This window comes from Vombatus ursinus, unplaced genomic scaffold, assembly GCF_900497805.2.
Source record: "Vombatus ursinus unplaced genomic scaffold, bare-nosed wombat genome assembly UNPS02014864.1, whole genome shotgun sequence".
Classification (NCBI taxonomy): Eukaryota; Metazoa; Chordata; class Mammalia; order Diprotodontia; family Vombatidae; genus Vombatus; species Vombatus ursinus.
Window position 1 is genome coordinate 9,809,793 of NW_020954642.1, and position 19,351 is coordinate 9,829,143.

At 36.2% G+C, this 19,351-nt stretch overlaps 1 protein-coding gene across 1 annotated transcript in view; it reads right to left on the reverse strand.

Annotated features, from left to right (window-relative positions):
- Positions 1-19,351, reverse strand: part of CDH8 (cadherin 8) — a 475,466-nt gene that overhangs the window by 255,075 nt on the left and 201,040 nt on the right. The window contains exon 3 of the mRNA XM_027842077.1: positions 11,807-11,926. Within this exon, the coding sequence (XP_027697878.1) occupies positions 11,807-11,926 (120 nt within the window). The remainder of the gene's footprint in view (positions 1-11,806; positions 11,927-19,351) is intronic.

Sequence of the window (19,351 nt, forward strand, 5' to 3'; positions counted from 1 at the left end):
ATTTTCTACCCACCAGTCCTAGTCTTTCCATATAGGGTCATCTAATATATCATTCCATGTTAGCACTCTAAATACTTGAAGACAACTCATATCTTTCCTTAGTCTCTTCTTCGAATAAACATCCATAATTCTTCTACAGTATGGTTTTCCCTATCTCTGGTTATCATCTTCTGGACCCTCCCCAAGCTGTACATGTCCTTTTTTTTTTTTTTTAATTTTTCCCCCTAGGCAATGGGGCTAAGTGACTTGCCGAGGTTCACACAGCTAGTAAGTGTCAAATATCTGAGGTCGCATTTGAACTCAGTTCCTCCTGATTCCAGAGCTGGTGCTCTATCCACTGTGCCACCTAGCTGCCCCTTCTATTTCCTTTCTAAGATGTAGCACCTGGAACTGGACACAGTTTTTCAAACATGATCTGACTAGGACTGAGTGAAAAGTATTTTTACACATCTGAGATGGCAACATTACAAATAACCTTTCTTGTTAGGATAGTAAATATGTCCATATATATTGCCCCTAGAGAAACATATAAGCTGAAAAATAAGCCAATATTTTAGGTCACTTCTAAATTCTTCCTCCTCTCTGTCCTCTCTCTAGCAGCACTGGATAGCTTTTTGTGGACTAAGGATTAGCAATTTCTCAAGAATGGTATTTAAAATCAGAAGGGAGTTTCTGTTCCTCATTAATTTGATGAAGCTTTTCAACATTTATTTTTTTTAAATGCGCCTGATCACATTTTCTTTACTAGTTCCCATCTTCCAGAGAGGGAACTAGTCTGGGAAACAAAAGATGATAGAACAGTGTGGCCTAGTGGATAGAGTTTTGGAGTCAGGAAGACCTATGTTCAATTTCTGAAACTAACATTCACCAGCAGTGGGACCATAGATAAGTCATTTGATCTCTCTGAACCTCAGTTTACTAATCTGCAAACTAGGCAGACTCATGCCTGTAATTCAAAAGGTTACTGAGGCTCAAATGAAATAATACACGTGAAGTGCTTTTACAAATTTTAAAACTCTATGTAAATACTAGATATAATTAACATGTGAAAGTCTCATTTGGATTTAATCAAATTTAGGATTTTTTAAAAAATTAATTTCTCCTTTTCTATTCACATTGTAACTATTAAAATGAATATTTGTATAAGGGCTTAAAATTACATTGCTTTCCTCTCTTGTCAGGTCTCTATTTAACTCTCCATCTCTTCTCTCACCATCACTTCCTCTCCCCTTCTAACACAGCTAGCTTAGTTACTTCACACCTTATTTTCCTCCTTTTCAGTTAGGAAGATGAATTCAGAGCACAATATAATTCATTTTGTTACCCTATTATTATGTAATCAATCCTGTGGTGTGTCCAGAGAAAGATATAATTAGAAGTAAGGCATCTTTCACAAACTCTAGTTCTGTATCTGTACCTGCAAAATGATCTCTTCCTCTTGATTACCTGTAAGCATCTCAAACTTAACATACCCCAAACAGAGCTCATAGTCTTTAGTCTGGGATCTGCTTGTTCTTTTGATTTCACTGTGCTTCCTGTAATACTCCACTCCCTAACCTCACTCACTTACAAACAAAACCTTAGTGTTATCTTTTAGTCTTTCCTCCCCTTTGCCTTTCGTATCTTAGTAAGTCCCAAGTCCAGTTGATTTTATCTTTGAAATGCCTTATACATCTTTGACTTCATCTTTTTGTCCACTGCCATTACACTGTTCCTGGCTCTGATTACCAAACACCTAGACTACTGTATCTACCTCCTAACAGGTCTTCTTGCATCTACTTCATTTCCACCCTATTTCCTTCCATTTGTCCTTTATACTACTGCCAATTTAATCTTTCCTATGTTCATATTTGATCATGTTCCCACTCTGCTCAAAACTCATCCATGTATCCCTGTGAACCACTAAATATCATCCGGATACTTCAGTTTGGTGTTCAAAGCCCTCCAAAAATCGAACAGTACCCTACTTCTTAGCCTTATTTCACACACTCTCCACATTTGTTTGCTATGCTCTCACCTATGTGAATTACTTACTGTCTATCCCCCAATATGCTTTCTGTACTTTTCTGCCTTTGTGAAGAAGCTTAGGCCTAGAAAGAAGTCACTGGTCAAAGTCACATAGCAAGCTAACTGCAGGGCTTGGAATTAGAAATAGGTCTTCTTCTAGTACTGGGCAATGTGGAATAATACCAGTGGGAAAAGGAAGACTTCCTTGCAAGTTTTTTTTTTTTTCCAGTATCATGAATCAGAAGCAAGATATGATCTACATTCCCTACCTCATGTTGAATGCTGAGGTTAGACAATGATCTGGGTAATGAAAGCTGTGTACATGGTCTTCAAGTTCATATAAATTCCATGTGAATTTTTTTTTTTTTTGCTAAACATGTTACCTATGGATAGTCTACATCCAACAATATAGCTGAACAGGCTGTGACAGTGGAAATACAGTGATTGAAACCTGTTGCTGATTTCAATCATTGCAGAACCTGAAACTCAATATAACAATTCTACTATCCTTTATTAAGCACCCCTTATATTCAGACAAATGTGATCAGAACTGGGGGAGATATGTAGCTTTCCTCTCTATTCTTAAGGAACTTGGAGTCTAAGAAGGACAATTGGATACATGGATAGGTAACTATAACATATGATGAGCATGATTATGATGATGATGAATATGTGAATAGAGGTGATACGGAATAGAGAGTGAATAGACAGTTAGCCTAAGGATAAGAAGACCCAGGTTCTAGGGTGGGGAAACTGTGCCTTTGAGGGCACATGTGGCCCTCTAGGTCCTTACGTGCAACCCTTTGACTGAATCCAAACTTCACAGAACAAATTCTCATAAAAGGATTTGTTCTATAAAACCTGGACTCAGTCGAAAGGTTGCACCCAAGGCCCTGGAAGGCCACATGTGCCCTCAAAGCCACAGGTTCCCTACCGCTGACCTAGGATTAAGGCCTTGCTCAGATACCTATTAGCTGAGTCACTTTCAATGGAAATAGGCAACTCTCCAAAAGCATAAGTCACAGATCCCTTGCCCTCTGCACTGGCAGTTTCCTACACCATTGAAAGCACAGATTTGGTTCCCAAACAAAATAATCCTAATAATGGGATTTAGATCTGAAAGGAACCTAAGGATTTGTCTACTACAACCTCTTCATCTTACCATTGAGCCACCTTGTGCCCAGATAAGTTAAGAAATGTGTCTAAGGTTGTGCAACTTTTCATAACTAAGCAGCAGAACTGGGTTTCAAACTTACATCTTCTGTTTCTAAATTCAATGGTTTCTCCACCTTACCCCCCACAATGTGGCCTCCCTGCATTAGAGAGGTACAGAATAAAATGATCTCTGAGAGTTCTGTTTCCTAATTATAGTTTTAAATTAAAAGGCTTAACCATATCTAAATCTTGGTAAAACATTCCCAAGACCATGACTGAATAATATTCTTTTATCATGTCACAAAGGGAACCCACTCATTACCTATTTATTTTAGCACATCTTTTTGGTTCCATTGAAACAAATGTTATCTATAGACAATGAAGAAAGATGGCTTGAGTTTCAAAAAAGGTCAGTCAATTTGGTTAGTTCCTTTTTCCATTGGGTCATTTATCAGGTCCTTCCTGCCTTGACAGCAGCAAAGTTTGGGATATCCTGTCACTTCTCACTGATTTTTTTGGTCTAACGTGACATTTATTATTCTGATGCTCTATATTTCATTTTGACTCAGCTCCTTAAATCACTCAGGAGGAGCTGCAGTGACTCTCACTCACTGCTGTCCTAAAATTAGTGCTTTTCAATGAATGCCATTCTTTTCCCTCATTTGATCCCAAGATATTAAAAGAAAACATATTAGAGGAAAGGGGTAAAAACATTTTTCAAATACAAACAAGCTATTTTCAGCATTATTAAATATTCTAATAGCACTACTCACAAAAGGTAGTGTCTATACAAGCGATACTTTTCAAGGCCTTCCACTGTATATTTTCACTCATTGGTTATTTCTTCATGTTATCTCAATGCCCTCCTGAATAAGGGGATTTACTAATAAGCCCTCACTAACAGTAAGCCTCTGAATGTTCCAAGTATATGGGCAATCTGGAATGTAAATAGGCAGAAGAGGTTATCACAATGTCACAAGGCTCTTTTGAGCACGTACAGAAATAATATTTTGCTGCTGAGATGAGCGAGTTGCTGTCTGAATACTTTTGAGAATGACATGGATTTTGTTCCTTAGCGTTTCTAGTCATGGAAACTATGACTGGGGATTAACACGACCACTACCAATTCCACGTGACACCTTTGTACTGTCCTCTGGTTACAAATTGTTTTGTATACTTTATCTAGCTCAATGCCAGGTCCCAACCACACTGGCCATATACCTCCAGCTCTGCCACCTGAAATCAATTTCATTTTGATCATCATCTCTACTCCCTCCCCATGTGAGAATGAGACAACCCAATGGAACCACCCTGACTTTGATAGGACAGATTTGGCCTTATTTTGCTCAGATCTGGGTCTCTACCTTATTTTTATAATGTCTCCAGCCATGTCACAGGTAGTATGGGAACTGTCTTAATTGTTTTTGTTCATATCTCTAATGCTTAATGTAGTGCCTAGAACATAGTAAGCAGTAAATAAATATTCTATCTTTACATCTTTCTATCTATCATCTACATTTCTAGCTCTTTTGAACCTAGTGAGGTGAGAAATTATTCAATATATTAAGGATCCATGAATTCATCAGTGTGATTCTCCTTTTATTACTCAATAAGAATTATAAGTGGCTACTATGTACCAGGCATTGTGCATGTTAAAATGGATGATGGTAAGGTAATATTATAGGTTATGGGTCCCTAAGTTGATATCTCTTCCCCCAAAAATGTTGTAAGCTCACAGAGGGTAGGGAAACTGTTTTATCAAAAATGTATACTATTTTGACTCCTCCATTCCCTCCAACTCTAAAGATAGTACTCTGTATGAATTAAGCTGTAATAAGGGCACCATTGCCCTCTAAGTTTCATAGGCTCACAATTAACTCCTCACTCTCTTCCCTTGCCCATATCTAAGCCCTTGCCAAGTCCTGTAGGCTCTACCTTCTCAGCATCTCTCATATATTCCCCAGGCATTTATCACCTCACTCCTAGAATGTTTTAATAGTTTTCTTTATGGTCTGCCTGACTCAAGTCTCTCCCTATTCTACTTCTTTACGTACTCAGCTGTCAACATGATCTTCTTAAGATAAATCTTACCATGTCATCCCCTACTCAATAAACCTTGGTGGCTCTTTGTCAACTCCAGGATCAAATGAAAAATTCTGTATTTGACTTTTAAAATCTGTCATAGATTGGCCTCTTCTTACCTTTCCAGTCATTTTTTTTCTTATGTTTTCCTCCTCTCCACATACTCTACAATGAAATCTAGTGACGCTAGCCTCTTTGTTCTACTTCACACAAGACAGTTCATTGCCTGACTGAATTGTTTCTTTTTGTCCCTATGCCTGAAATGCTCTCCCTCTTCATTTCTGCCTCTTGGCTTCCCTGAATTCCTTCAAGTCTCAGCTGATACCCCATCTTTTGCAAATAGGCATTCCTGGTCTCCCTTAGTGCTAAGCCCTTGCCTCTGAAATTACCTCCCATTTTATTGTATATTTCTTTTCTGTACATTGTCATTTGCATACTGTCTTGTTCAATAGAAGGTGAGTTCCTTGAGGTCAGATACCATATGTTTTCCTTTCTTTGGATCCCTAGTGCTTAGCACAGTGGCTGGCTTTAATAAATGCCTGTTCACTAACTAACCAACTGTTGAATAAATGAAGGAATGAATGAGAGAATTATTATCCCTGGAAGTCTTCTTAGGGAATAATCTTCATGAGTTGCTGTGGCCAAAAATATTCATCCCCTTCTGGTTAGCCTTCTGGTGATGTGCATTTCTGTTTCCCAAATAACAGAAAATTTGCTGGGCCTGTTCTTGAAGCATTTCTAACTTGGATGGTTTTACCAGAGCATAGTCTCCACAGACATAAACTTCAAGAACCCACAGTATTTCTAGGACATGATGGGACATTATGATAAAAAGTAAACTTCTAATTATGTTAGTGTTATATGTATAAATATATATTCATACATACATATGTTATATATTAGAAACTTTACTTTCTAGGATAAATATTAATCAATATTACTAGTGTATATATACATGTATACATATTAAAATAAGAAGTTTTACTTCTACCATTTATATACACATATATGTATTTATTTTCTACATCAAATATGTTGATTATATAGATATAGATGTATATGTGTATACTGATACATACCTATAGGTATGTATATATGTATATATACATATATATATTAATCCACTATCATTATATGTATGTATAAACATACATATAAGCCTGTTTATATATGTTTATACAGATATATAAAACCACTACTTGTTTTATTGCATCATATCCCATTATATCATATTATATTACATACAGTGTGGAATGATGGATAGAGCGTCCCTTAAATCTAGGATAGACTGGGTATAAGTCATTCCTCTGACATATACATACTAGTTGTGTGACTCTGGACAAGTCATATAATGTCCCAGTGCTCTAGGCAACTAAAACAATAAATTGCAGTGAAGGTACCAATCTGCATTGGTAGAGGAGATTTCTTCACTTGAGAATTTCCTATACTAATAAAACTACAAATCATATTTTATGTATTATATTGTAATGTCTAATATATTATGTACTATTTTAAAGTAAACGAAGTGCCTTATTTCTATTATTTGATTGGTATCTGAAGTCCCTTCCACATCTACAGCTATGAAACCAAGATATTGACAATTCCACCATGGTTTAAATATGGCAGTTATGATAATTTTTCCCTTTGCTTATCACAAACTGAAGTATCACAAAGTGGGAAAAGGGAAGGGAGGGGGTTAGGAGATCTCATCAACAGAAACTGGGATTTGAGCTGAGTCTTCAAGGAAGCCAAGAAAGGCAGACTCCAGAAGTAAGAAAGGTCATTACAGGCAAGGAATTGAGTGATGGAATAGCCTATTCAATGGCCAGCAAGAAAACAGTTGTTGCTGAACTGTAGCTTACAAAAAGTGGAGTAAAATATGAGAAAATGTATGAAGTTGTAAACAGCTTCAAATGCCAAATGGATAATTTTCCATTTGATCCTGGAGATAATAGATAGTCATTGTGGTTAATTGAGTGAGGATGGTAGGAAGGGTGATATTGCCGGACCTGTACTTTAGGAAGATCACTTTGCTGAAATCTTAACTTAGTTGAATCATAGTGAGGAGAAATTTAAGGAAGGGAGACCAAGCAGAAAAAGGGTATTATAATAATGAAGGCCCAGGCAATGAGAACCTACACCAGATTAGATCTATTATATACCTCGTACTAGATTGAAAGCTCTTTGAGGGTTGATCTGGTATTTTCTAAACTATGTATCTCTTTCATTGTCCCACACAAGGCCATTTTTACAATAGGTACACAATAAACATCATTCCATTGAATCTAACTGAACCAAAATATGGAGGCAATTCCTTGGCACCACAGAACAGCCGCCAAGTACACGAACATCACTTCCCTGCCCAATCACAACTGTTAATGAAGATCCCAGAAATGAAGAAGAGACATTGTGATACATAGACTGACAGCCTGGGGTAGTGGAAATAATGTTGAAGTTAGAGTTAGCAGAGTTAGATTTGAGTCCTGATATCTAGGATTTATAGATGTTTCAATGTAAACAATTCACTTAACTTCCTACTTTATCCAATTCTCTCCTCATACTTTGTGATCCAGTGACACTGGCCTCCTTAACTTCATCTCCTGACTCCGGACATTTTCACTGGATAACCCCCATGCCCAAAACGCTCTCCCTCATCTCTCCCTCCTGTCTCCTGTGGCTTCCTGAGAATGTCAACTAAAGCCCTATCTTCTACAGAATGCCATTCCCAGGCTTCTTTAAACTTAATGTCTTCCCTGTGACAATACCTCAAATTTACTTTGTATATATCTTGTTTGTGTGCTGTCTCTCCATTGGATTGTGAGCTCCCTGAGATCAGGGTTTGTTTTTTTGGGGGGGTTGCCTTTATTTGCACCCTGAGCACATATCACTGTGTCTTGCATATAAGTAACCCCTTAATAAATACTTATTGACTTGACTTGGCACCTTCTCTGAATCTAGTTTCCTCTTCTGTACAATAAAACTACTAATACTCATTGCTACCTTTTCCATGGTATTATCAAGCAGAATTGCTTTGTTAACCCTAAGTTTTCTAATTTTGTTAGTTGGAAGGAAGAAAACAAGCATTTATTAAGCATCTACTATATGTTAGGCACCATTCTAAGCACTTTAAAAATATTTTATTTGATCCTCACAGCAACCTTTGAAGATAGGTCCTATTTTCCCCTTATTTTATAGTTGAGGAAATTGAGTCAGACAGAGGTTAGGTGACTTGCCCAATGTCATACAGCTAAAAAGTGTCTGAGACCAGATTAGAACTCAGGTCTTCCTGACTCCAGGCCCAGGTCTCAATATACTGTGCCATTTAGTAGGGAGAAAGTGGAGGAGAAGATGAATGGGAGGTATGAAAATATTTTAACCTTTGATTAAACTACCCAGATGAATTGAGTCATTTCAATTCATTAATTCAAACATTTAACTTCTATATACTATGATCAGAGCACACTATGCATCAGATCACTGACATAATTAAACCAAAAGAAGTAGGTAATAGGGCATTCTTTGTGGCTTTTCCTGTTTAACTTCTGCCAGTCTTTGTGCAATGGTAATCAATAAACCAATGAGTATTTATTAGGTGTCTAGTTTGTGCCTGGCACTGTATTCCACATTAGAGATACAAAAAAACAAAATGAAATAGTGCTTGCCTTCAGGGTGTTTGCCTTGTTTTAGGTGGGGCAACATGTCCATAAACAAATCTAGACAAAATACAGGCAATAAATACAAGGGAATTTGGGGAAACAAGGCACTGGCAGTGAAAGGCATCAGGCTAGTCTAATGTAGAAGGTAGCACTCGAGTCGATCTTTGAAGGACCCCAAGAAGTCTAAGAAGTGACAGTGAGGAAGTGTATTATAATCATGGGAGACAGCCTGTGCGAAGGCACAGAGATAGACGATGGAACATCTCGTGGGAAGAACAGCAAGACAAGCAGGTTGTGTGGGCACATTGTGTCTGGATAGTTTGTCTGAATGGTTTGACAGTGACAAAGATAGTTCATGGAAACCAAGGCCCTTGGAAAAGAATGAGAGTAGGTTTGATTTTCCTGTCATCTTACTTCTCTCTGAGCATCTGCAGTCACTTTTTTTTTTTTTTTTTGTTCAACCGACTCAAGGATTGTCCTTGTGGAAGAGGGTAAACGGAGCAGGGTGAGAGTGAGGAGGGGTATAGACAGACAGTACTGGTGGCTCAAAAAGGCAGCTGGTAGAACTGAAACTGAAAGAAGTGTTGAAAGTTGCTGAATTCAGCTATTTGTCCTCTGTTCCTATTGTCCATATCTTCCAATTAAAGACCTGTGACTTCAAATGCACCTCCATTTGGCTTAATCCCTTTTTGGGTCTTTGCTGATTTGTGCATTGACTATCTATTGGACTAATAAACTATCTAAAGGGGAGCTCAAGCTGGTTTCTGTACCCAAACCTCCCCACAATAACAAGTTTCTTCTTGCTCATGCACCTCTTTGCTCAAGCACCACCATAGAGGGCAGCTGTATTTCACAAGTGGCAGACCCCTTTCTTGACATGGTGGCAGGATGGTCAGGGGGTGACCTGAATCATTACCTTAGCTACTCCTAGTTCCCTCATAGGTACTTTCCCTACTACTTTAGATTTTGCCCCTATGATTTATACAACATGTACATATCTATCCGAGTAGACTCTATCCTTAGACAATGGCCAAGATTATTCAATCTCTGGAAAATGTTTTTAGGTACACAAGAGATTATGACATATTAGACCTTCAGTAACTTGTGTTTTTCTAAGACATCTTATACACTGCAAGTAAACATGAATAAATGCATATGAGCATATATTCACATGAGAGTGGGGATATAATGAAGATAGTCCACACATGTGGGTGTACATATGTTTTGGAAAGGATCTACATCTATGAATTTATGAGTGACAGGAAATGTTAGTGTGTAAACTCCCTCCACTGATACACAGTGGTGTGTGTGTGTGTTCGTGTGTGTATATATATATATATATACACATGAAAACTTAGGTTTATTTCTGTAAAAGAACTTGACTAAATTGCATAAAAAAAGGCAAATATATTACCTAAATATAACTGAAAAAAGAAGGCAAAGAGATAAGTTGGTCCCTAATTGTGATATTCAATCCCATTATATCTTAATGACAAGCAGTAATGATCTCAATAAACTAAGAAAATCTAAGTTTATCACTTAGTTACCCAAATGTGTCTTTTTAGTTGAGAATAAAATTATAAATACATTCTTAATTAATTTTCTAATAGGAACTTCATCTAAGTTCATTTTTAATCCTGTGAGTGAATATGGATACACAGATATTCATATATATACACTTATGTATATAGATGATAGATGGCATATATGTATGCATACAAGTCATATCTTTAAAATTTAAAAGTATGGGAGCAGCTATGCGGTGCATAGAGAGAGCACCGTCCCTAGAATCCGGAGGTCCTGAGTTCAAATCCGGCATCAGACACATAACATTCACTAGCTGTGTGACTCTGGGCAAGGAACTTAACCTCAATTGCCCTCACTAAAAATAAATAAACAAACAAATAAATAAATAAATAAAATATAAAAGTATTCTCTGATTTTTAAGGCACTATTCAGAATGGTAATTATCATTTAGGAAAGAATAGGAAAAATTTTTCACAATATCCAAACTTCTGGCCCCTAAATATTTGGTTTCTTTGTTAAGCCTCTCTTTGCTGAAACTGGGCTGTTTAGATATTGTCAAGTAAGATCTGCACAAATTCAGGGAAAGCCTTAATTCAAGACTTAAGAACTGCTAACTCTTTTCCTTCAGAAAAGCAACAAACATACACACTTTACTAAATTGATGTATAGTTGGTTAAAAAAAATAAATCTCTTTCCTTCTGTTTTAAAGAAAAAATTATGACCATTTGCAACTCAATAAAAATGTCAAAATAACTTCATTAAATTTTAATTTTTTCACTTCAAGTTTGCCCTGAAACAATTGTTTCTGAACTTTTTAACTCCTGCTTGCCAATTATTACATGGGCTGATCTATTTTTAAACTCCTCAATGTCTACACGGGAGCCTTAACCAACACCTGGTATGACGAAGGTTATCGTGACCACAATATTTTCTCTGTTTACTTGGAACCCTCCATGCTGTTGTAAAATAACTATAATTACTCTTATCAACATGTCCCTATGTCAATTCTATAAGGGAGAAAGTGTAAATTTTATTATATCTATTTTTTTAATAAATGAGGTAACTGAGGCAATCTCAAAGTGGTTACATAAATTGTCCAGGACTGTGTGGCTAGGAAGATCAGATCCAGAACTTACAACTATGTGCTTTCAGATTCTGATAAAACTGATTCAGTCATATATCCCTATTCATAGTCAGAGCATATAAAGAGTGGAAAGTACCTTAGCAATCTGGTGTATCTGGTCCAACTTTCATACATTTTAAAAATGAGCAAATAGAGGCCACAGGGAAATAATATGTCTTTCCCAAGGTCATACAGCTGATTAGTAAGTTGAAGTAAAAATGCAATTTCAAGAGCATTTTTTGCCAGGTCCACTTACCTGTTTCTGGTTCAATGGAAAAATACGGTTGTCCTTCCAAGATACTATACACCAACTTTGCACTGTTTCCATAAACAGGATCATCGGCATCAGTAGCTGTTACGTTGGTTACAGATGTACCTGATTGAAAAGAAGATATTAATTAACACCTTATTCTTAGTCCAAAAAATAAACTTTATAATCCATCACACAGGTTTTGAATGTGTACAGAAGTACATGTGAGAAAAAAAAAAAGGGGGAGAAGAGGGGAATATCTTAAAAAGGAAGAATAATGATCTCCATATAACTAACAAAATGCTAACCTTTGAGAGAATAAGTCCTGCCAGACTGGAGGAATGTGTAAAAGCAAATCCTCTTTAGCATCTGCATTATTTAAAAAGATCCTTTGTAGCTTGCATTCAAAAGGAACTATTGGATCCATATGGACTTTAAGAATATGCAAAGAATCTTATCAAAAGAATATGAAACACATGGTTAATAATGCAACATGATATGCTGTCTTTGAGTTTTACAAAAGCATGTCTGAAAGAAGCTGGAAAACTTTGCCACAGGCCTCCTATAGCCCAATATAACCATTTGGAAGGATGGTCACATATTTAACCTTACCAACCTGTAATTGCACTAATATCTAAAACTCAAAACCTTGAAATTCAGCGTTCCACCTACAGGGGTCTGTTGTTCCACTTCTTAAACTTTCTTTGTCATACAAGTCTAATCCTTTTCTTGAATCTTTGGTTGCCTCAACCCATCCTTAATCTCTCAGTCCTTTTCAATCAATCAGCAGCTGTTTATTACATGCCTACTAAGTGCCAGGCATGGTGCTAGGAACTGAAGATATAAAGGAAAAATGAAACAGTCCCTCTCCACAAGGAACTCCCATGCTATCTGAGGAGACAGCATATACACGTATAAGCTTATACAAAATCTGTACATTTTTTTAAAAGAATAGTTATACAGGAGGAAGACTTTGGCAGCTAAGGGCTCAAGAAAGGTCCCATGTGTTTGAAAACCAGGTTTCCCACTCTCCCCACTATTATTTTATAGAGTTCTAAAAATGCAAGCAAGAGCAAAAAGAGAAAAAAATAAATGAAAGGCATATGATGATATACTCTAAAATATATATAGTAGACAATAAATTTTTAATGATTGATTGATTGTTGATTGAAATACTAATTTTGCAGCCAGGATAAGAGAAGGGCATGAAGCATGGAAATTAATTAGGAGGATATTTTGATATTTCAATCAAGAGTGGATAGGGATCTGAACTAGGGTGATAGCTATGAGAGGAGAGAGACGTTTCTTCAAAATGGAGAATTTGATCATGTTTACTGCCAGGAGTATTTTTGCTGACATAGAGAAAATATTACTTTTTTTTCTAGAAGAAGAAACATGAGCCAAAATGTGAACTTAATACTGCAAGAGCAGAAACTTACTTATTCTGTCACAGTAATCAGGAAATGCAATAATTTGTGTTGTTGTTGTTGAGTAATTTTTCAGTTGTGTCCAATTCTTCATGACCCCATTTGGAGTTTTCTTGGCAGACATTGGAGTGGTTTGCCATTTCCTTCTCCAATTTATTTTATAGATGAGGAAACTGAGGCAAACAGGATTAAGTGACTTCCCCAGGGTCTAGTAATCTGAGTACAGATTTGAACTCAGGAACATGAGTCTTCCTGACTTCAGACCCAGCGTTCTATCCACTGTGCCATCTAGCTGCCCTCAGATAACATTACCAGAAAATAGAAAAATTGAATTGATTTCACTTGTTGCATAATTGCTCTCTATAATATCAGCTGGTCATCCTTGCTTCCCAACAGACTTTCTACACTATTCTTCCCAGTTTTTTATCTTGTGGTGACACCAGAACTGTTCAGAACTTTGTCCTTACTCTTCAAACCTTAAGCCTTGAAATTTTGGTCGTGGTGGTTTTGTATTTTGCTGATAATTATTGAGCTTCTTCATTCCTTCCCACCCCCAATTCACCATAAAATCCAGCATGTCAATACAATAATTTGTTTTGTGTGATTATGCATATTAGTTACAAAGGTTCTGTTTTTCTTTTAATTTTAAAAGAGAGGGAGAGAAAATCAATTTTTTAGTTAATTGAAAAAAAAAGATAAAATTCAATAAAAAAACAAAAGACATACAAAAGAAGGGAGAAAAGATAGGTACCAGAGCATGGATATGAAAATCTGATATACTCTTGTACAGAGAATTCAGGAGCAATAAAACTCAGAAGGAGCTGAGCCTAATAGGAAAGGAATGCTAAGAACATTTTGTTTTGTTTTGGCTTGGTTTGGTTTGGTTTGGTTTTGTTGTAGTGGTTTTTGGAGGTGAAGGAGGGCTAATGGTACTGGAGAAAAGAGGAGGATCAAAGAAGAGATAGGACCACTGCTCATGTCACAGTGATAATTGGTGATAGAAAGAAGGCAAGATAATTCAGCTCATTTTGCTTCTGTTTTCTCTGCTACGAAAAATATGTAATCTGTGAAAGAAAAAATGGCTAATGGGGAATTGAAACTCAAAATAGGTAAGATGATAATGAGAGACCACCTAGTTGTCTTTGATGAGTTCCAAGTCATATGGCCAGATAGGTATATACCAGCCACCGAAAGAAATTGCATTCATGATTGCAATACTCTTTATCAGATCACATCTCAATTATTTGGATTCAGTTCTAGGTATTACATTTTAAGAAGAATGGTGAGAAGCTAAAAAGCTGAAAGGGTTTCAAAGTAGGTCAACCAGGATGATAATAGGTCTCCAGCTTCAAGATCATGCTTACAGGTAACTGATTGAATGAAATGGAGTGTTTAGCCTAGAGAATAAACATGATAACTACCATCAGGTATATGAAGAGCTCTTATGTGAAAGAGGCATTAAATGTGATTGCTGAGCTTTTGTCAGTAATCTTTGAAAGATCATAGGGAACGGCAGAGGATCCATAGGACTAGAGAAAGGCAATTTTCCTGATTTAAAAGGGAAACAGAGAGAGACAGAGACAGAGAAACAGAGAGAAGAGTAGATTAGTTCTATTCCAAGATAATGAAATTTACTTCAATTCCTGGGAAAAGTTTTTGAATATATCATTAAAGCAATGGTTAATGTACATGTAGAAAAGGAAGCCAGAATCACTAAACCGCTACATAGCATCCTTAAAAGCAGTTTATTGCTAGACCAACCAACCTCAATTTCTTTTTTGACTAGTCTGGTATGTCAAGAGAGTTCTATAAAACAGTTTACCTACATGTCAGGAAAGTATTTAAAAAAAGTTTCTTATCCTCTCCTTAAGTTTTCTCATCTCTTGTACTTGAACTATTCTCATTATAATTATTCAGCATTAAAACTTTGTGTCATTTACATTATTATAGTCATTGTGTTTATGTTTCTTTCTACTTTAATTCTTTCTTCCTACATTCATAAAAGTATCTTATTTCTCTGAATTCTTTATATTTGCTGTTTTATGGTATAATATCCATAATATTCATATACCATAATTTTAAGGCATTCTTCTATCAATGGGTATCTACAATTTTTCCCATTTCTTTGCTGCAACTAAACATGCCACTCCAAATATATTTGTATAAAAGGGAATGTTCTATCTTTGACTCATTTGGGATAGATGCTCAGCAATGAGATCTCTGAGCCCATGGGTGTCTCTTTCCATAATGGTTCAGATTAATGGCTCTGCCAAGTGTTTATTAGTGTGCCTTTTTTTTCCACAGCTTTTCCAAAATCATTCATGACCATCCTTTGCCATTTTTGACAGGTTCTTTGGAGTGCAGTGAAATCTCATTTTCTTTTAATTTGTATTTATCTTATTTTTTAGTGACTTGGAGCAATTTTCATGTGGTTGTTGATAACTTGAAATTCTTCTTTTGAATACTTTGCTTTTTTTCATATCCTATGACCACCTATTTACTGGCAAGTGGGTGTTGTTCTTGTATCATTATGTTACTTCCCTATGTGTCCTGGATATCAGATTTCTATCAGATATTTGATGCAAGGATTTCTTTTCAGTTTGAGAGATTTGCTTTCCCTACTAGCGCATGATTTAGTTTCTGTAAAAGCTCTTTAAATTTTATATATTTGAAATAGTCTATTTTATGTTTTATGATCACCTCTATCCTTTATTTGGTTAAAAATTCTCTCTCTAGCCAGTTGAGGAAAATACTAGGTCTATACCCCCAAAAGATCAAAAAAAACAAGAATAGAACCCATATATACAAATATGCTTATAGTAGCTCCTTTTGTGATGGCAATGAATGAGAAACTGAGGGGTTGTCTATCAACTGGGGAATGGCTGATTAGATTATGGCATTTCAATTAGGTGGAATACTATTTTGCTACGAGAAATAATGATAGCCAGGTTTTCAGAGAAACCTGGAAAGATGAAGTGATGCACGAAGTGATTCAAAGTGAAGTGAAAAGAACCAGGAGAACAATTTATACAATAAACATAATATTATCAAGACAAACACAATAATCTACCATGATTCTAGAGGACTCATGATGTAACATGTTATGGAATTAGACTACACAATGAGATATTTTTGTTTGTTTGTTTGTTTTGTTTGTTTTTGGTGAGGGAGGAGTTGGCACATAGAGAATTCCTCATAGGAATTTGTTTTACTTTGTGATACATATATTGAAGAAAGAAAGAAAGAAAGAAAGAAAGAAAGAAAGAAAGAAAGAAAGAAAAGAAAGAAAGAAAGAAAGAAAGAAAGAAGAGAGGAAGGAAGGAAGAAAGAAGAGAGGAAGGAAGGAGAAAGGAAGATAGAAAGAAAAAAGAAAAAAGAAGGAAGAATGGGAAGTACTTCTTTCCATTCTCCTCCATTTTTAAAGGATTTTTTTTTATTTTATATTTAGGTCAAATATCCATTTAAATTTTAGTGTGGCATATGGTATAAGATAATACGCTGGTATAAACATATCAGGTATGGTTTGGAATAAATACCTATGAATTTCCCTCCAACATTTTTGTTTTTCAGTTCTCCTATTCTAAGTATTGGAACCACTAAGCACCACATTTCAAAGGACATAGAGTAGAATGTATCCATAGAAGCAAGATGAGGTGGGGGGAGGGGGGAGGATATATTAGGATGAAATGAAGAAATTGGGATGGTTAGATTTAGGGTACTATCTCTATATAAAAAGTCATGTAAAATGGGTTTAGCCTTTTTTTCTTAGCAAAACTGTTTAAAAAAAATAATAAGGCTGTCAATAACATATTTCTACAGCAATGTGAGGTTTATAAGTCAACCACCAACCCTGAAATTTAGATTCTGCTACATTTTAATGATGAGGAAACTGAGACTCAAGAAGATGAAATGCTCTGCTCAGAGGAGAGGGGGGAGGGAAAAAAAATTTATTCTATGCCTATTATGTGCCAGGCATTGTGCTAAGTACTTTACAAACATTGTCACATTTGATACTTACAACAATCCTGGAAGGTAGGTGCTAATATTATCCCCAATTTACAATTGTGGAAACTGAGGTCACATAGTTAATAAATATGGATTTGACAAGTCGTCCTGACTCAAAGCTCAGTATTTCATCTATTGTGACACCTAATCTGTCAGCATCACATAATTTGTATGTATCAGAAGTAGGATTCAGAATTAATTTTTTTGATTTCATATCAAGCTCCCTATCACAATTCTACAGGATATGAAGCAAAATTCCTTTAAAATTAGAGCTGTCAGGGGCAGCTAGGTGGTGCAGTGGATAAAGCTCCAGCCTTGGAGTCAGAAGGACCTGAGTTCAAATCCAGCTTCAGACACTTGACACTTACTAGCTGTGTGACCTTAGGCAAGTCACTTAATCCCAATTGCCTCACCCCCCCAAAAAAAAATAAATAAAATAAAATAAAATAAAATTAGAGCTGTCCAAAAACTAAAGGAGCTTCCTTAATATGTACTGAGTTCCTCATCACTGGGCCTCCTCAGGAAGATTATATATGGCCACTTGCCTATGACATTTTTAGGGCCATCTTGTTCAAGTATAGGCACATGAAAATCTGTAAGCTCCTCTTTACTCTAAGGTCCTCTTTACTCTTTGTTTATAATGAGGTTGTATTTTGAGTATATTGAAGGCCTTGGCACCCTCCAACTACACTAAGAAGAAAGGTAAAAGAAATGAGCTCAGGGGAGGGGCAGCTAAGTGGCACAGTGCACTGGCTCAGGAGTCAGGGGGACCTAAGTTCCAATGTGACCTCAGACACTTACTAGCTAGTTGTGTGACCCCAGGCAAGTCACTTAACACCCCATTGCCTCCAAAATTAAAAAAAAAAAGAAATGGGTTCTGATTTCATGCAAGGCACTGATTATGAAATAACTTGACTAGACTGTGTGTGTGTGTGAGAGAGAGAGAGAGTGAGAGAGAGAGAGAGAGAGACAGAGAGATGTATAGCCTCCAAAGGGGATGCTTTCATGGGCCACACTCATTTAAATGTGCAAGTGCTAGTCCATTTATTTTTAAACATAATATTGTTATCTTAACATTACTCTGACAACTAATCTGAAGTCTAGAGACAAGAAATAATTTGTCAAAGGTTTCACAGCTAATTTCTTAGCCTGAGTTTTCTTATGCACAAAATGAAGAGGTCAGATAAACTCAAGAGATCTGAAACTGAGATGCATGAACTTAAAAAAAAAAAACTATCTCAATACAAATGATTTCCTTTATAACCCTATGTATTTTATTTTATGTATTAAAAATTATTCTGAGGAGTTCATATGTTACTAGACTGCCAATGAGTCCAGCACAGAAAATAGGTTCAGAAACCATGGATTAAATTATTTTTAAATCCCCTTTTAGCTCTAACAGACCAAATTCAATGGATCAGATGCCTTTTTTTTTTTTTTGAGAAAAATTGTCCACTTCTTGACCTGTCTTGGGGGAGGGAGAGGAGGAGGAAAGAAGAACGGTATAAATGTAGTGTGGTAAGGACTTAACTACCAGGACACATAACTTGAACTACATGACAACATTGGGACAAATTCATGGCTTTGAATTGTATTTGCTTCATACTTGTGTATTAGTAGGGAACTAAAGAAAAGGAATGGCATTTAATTTGACACAATTACAATTCAATTAAATTAGATTTAACAAGTATTTATTAGTGACTTTTATGTATAATACATTTGAATTAGGAAGAAGTATGAAATAAGATCCCCTCTTTCAAGAAGCTAACATTCAAATGGAGAATCACAAAGATAAAACTTAGAGACGAACAAGTATAATCTAAGGCAGATCAAAAGTTCAAGGGAAAAGTCCAAAGTGCTATGAGAAATTTAAATCTGGCAAGATTGTGGGGAGGATCTTGGACAAGATGATCACTGCAGGAAAAAAAGATGTACTCCTATGCTAGTGGGGGTCTATGAATTAGTTCAAAACTAACTCAAGCTTGGGCCATTTTGAGAAAAGAAAAGACTAAACAGGCTTAGTCTTCATCAGGAGTATTGCACCAGTTATGAGAACCACAGATTAAGAAGGGTATTGATAAGTTAGAGAGTGTCCCAAGGAAGACAAACAAGACGGTGA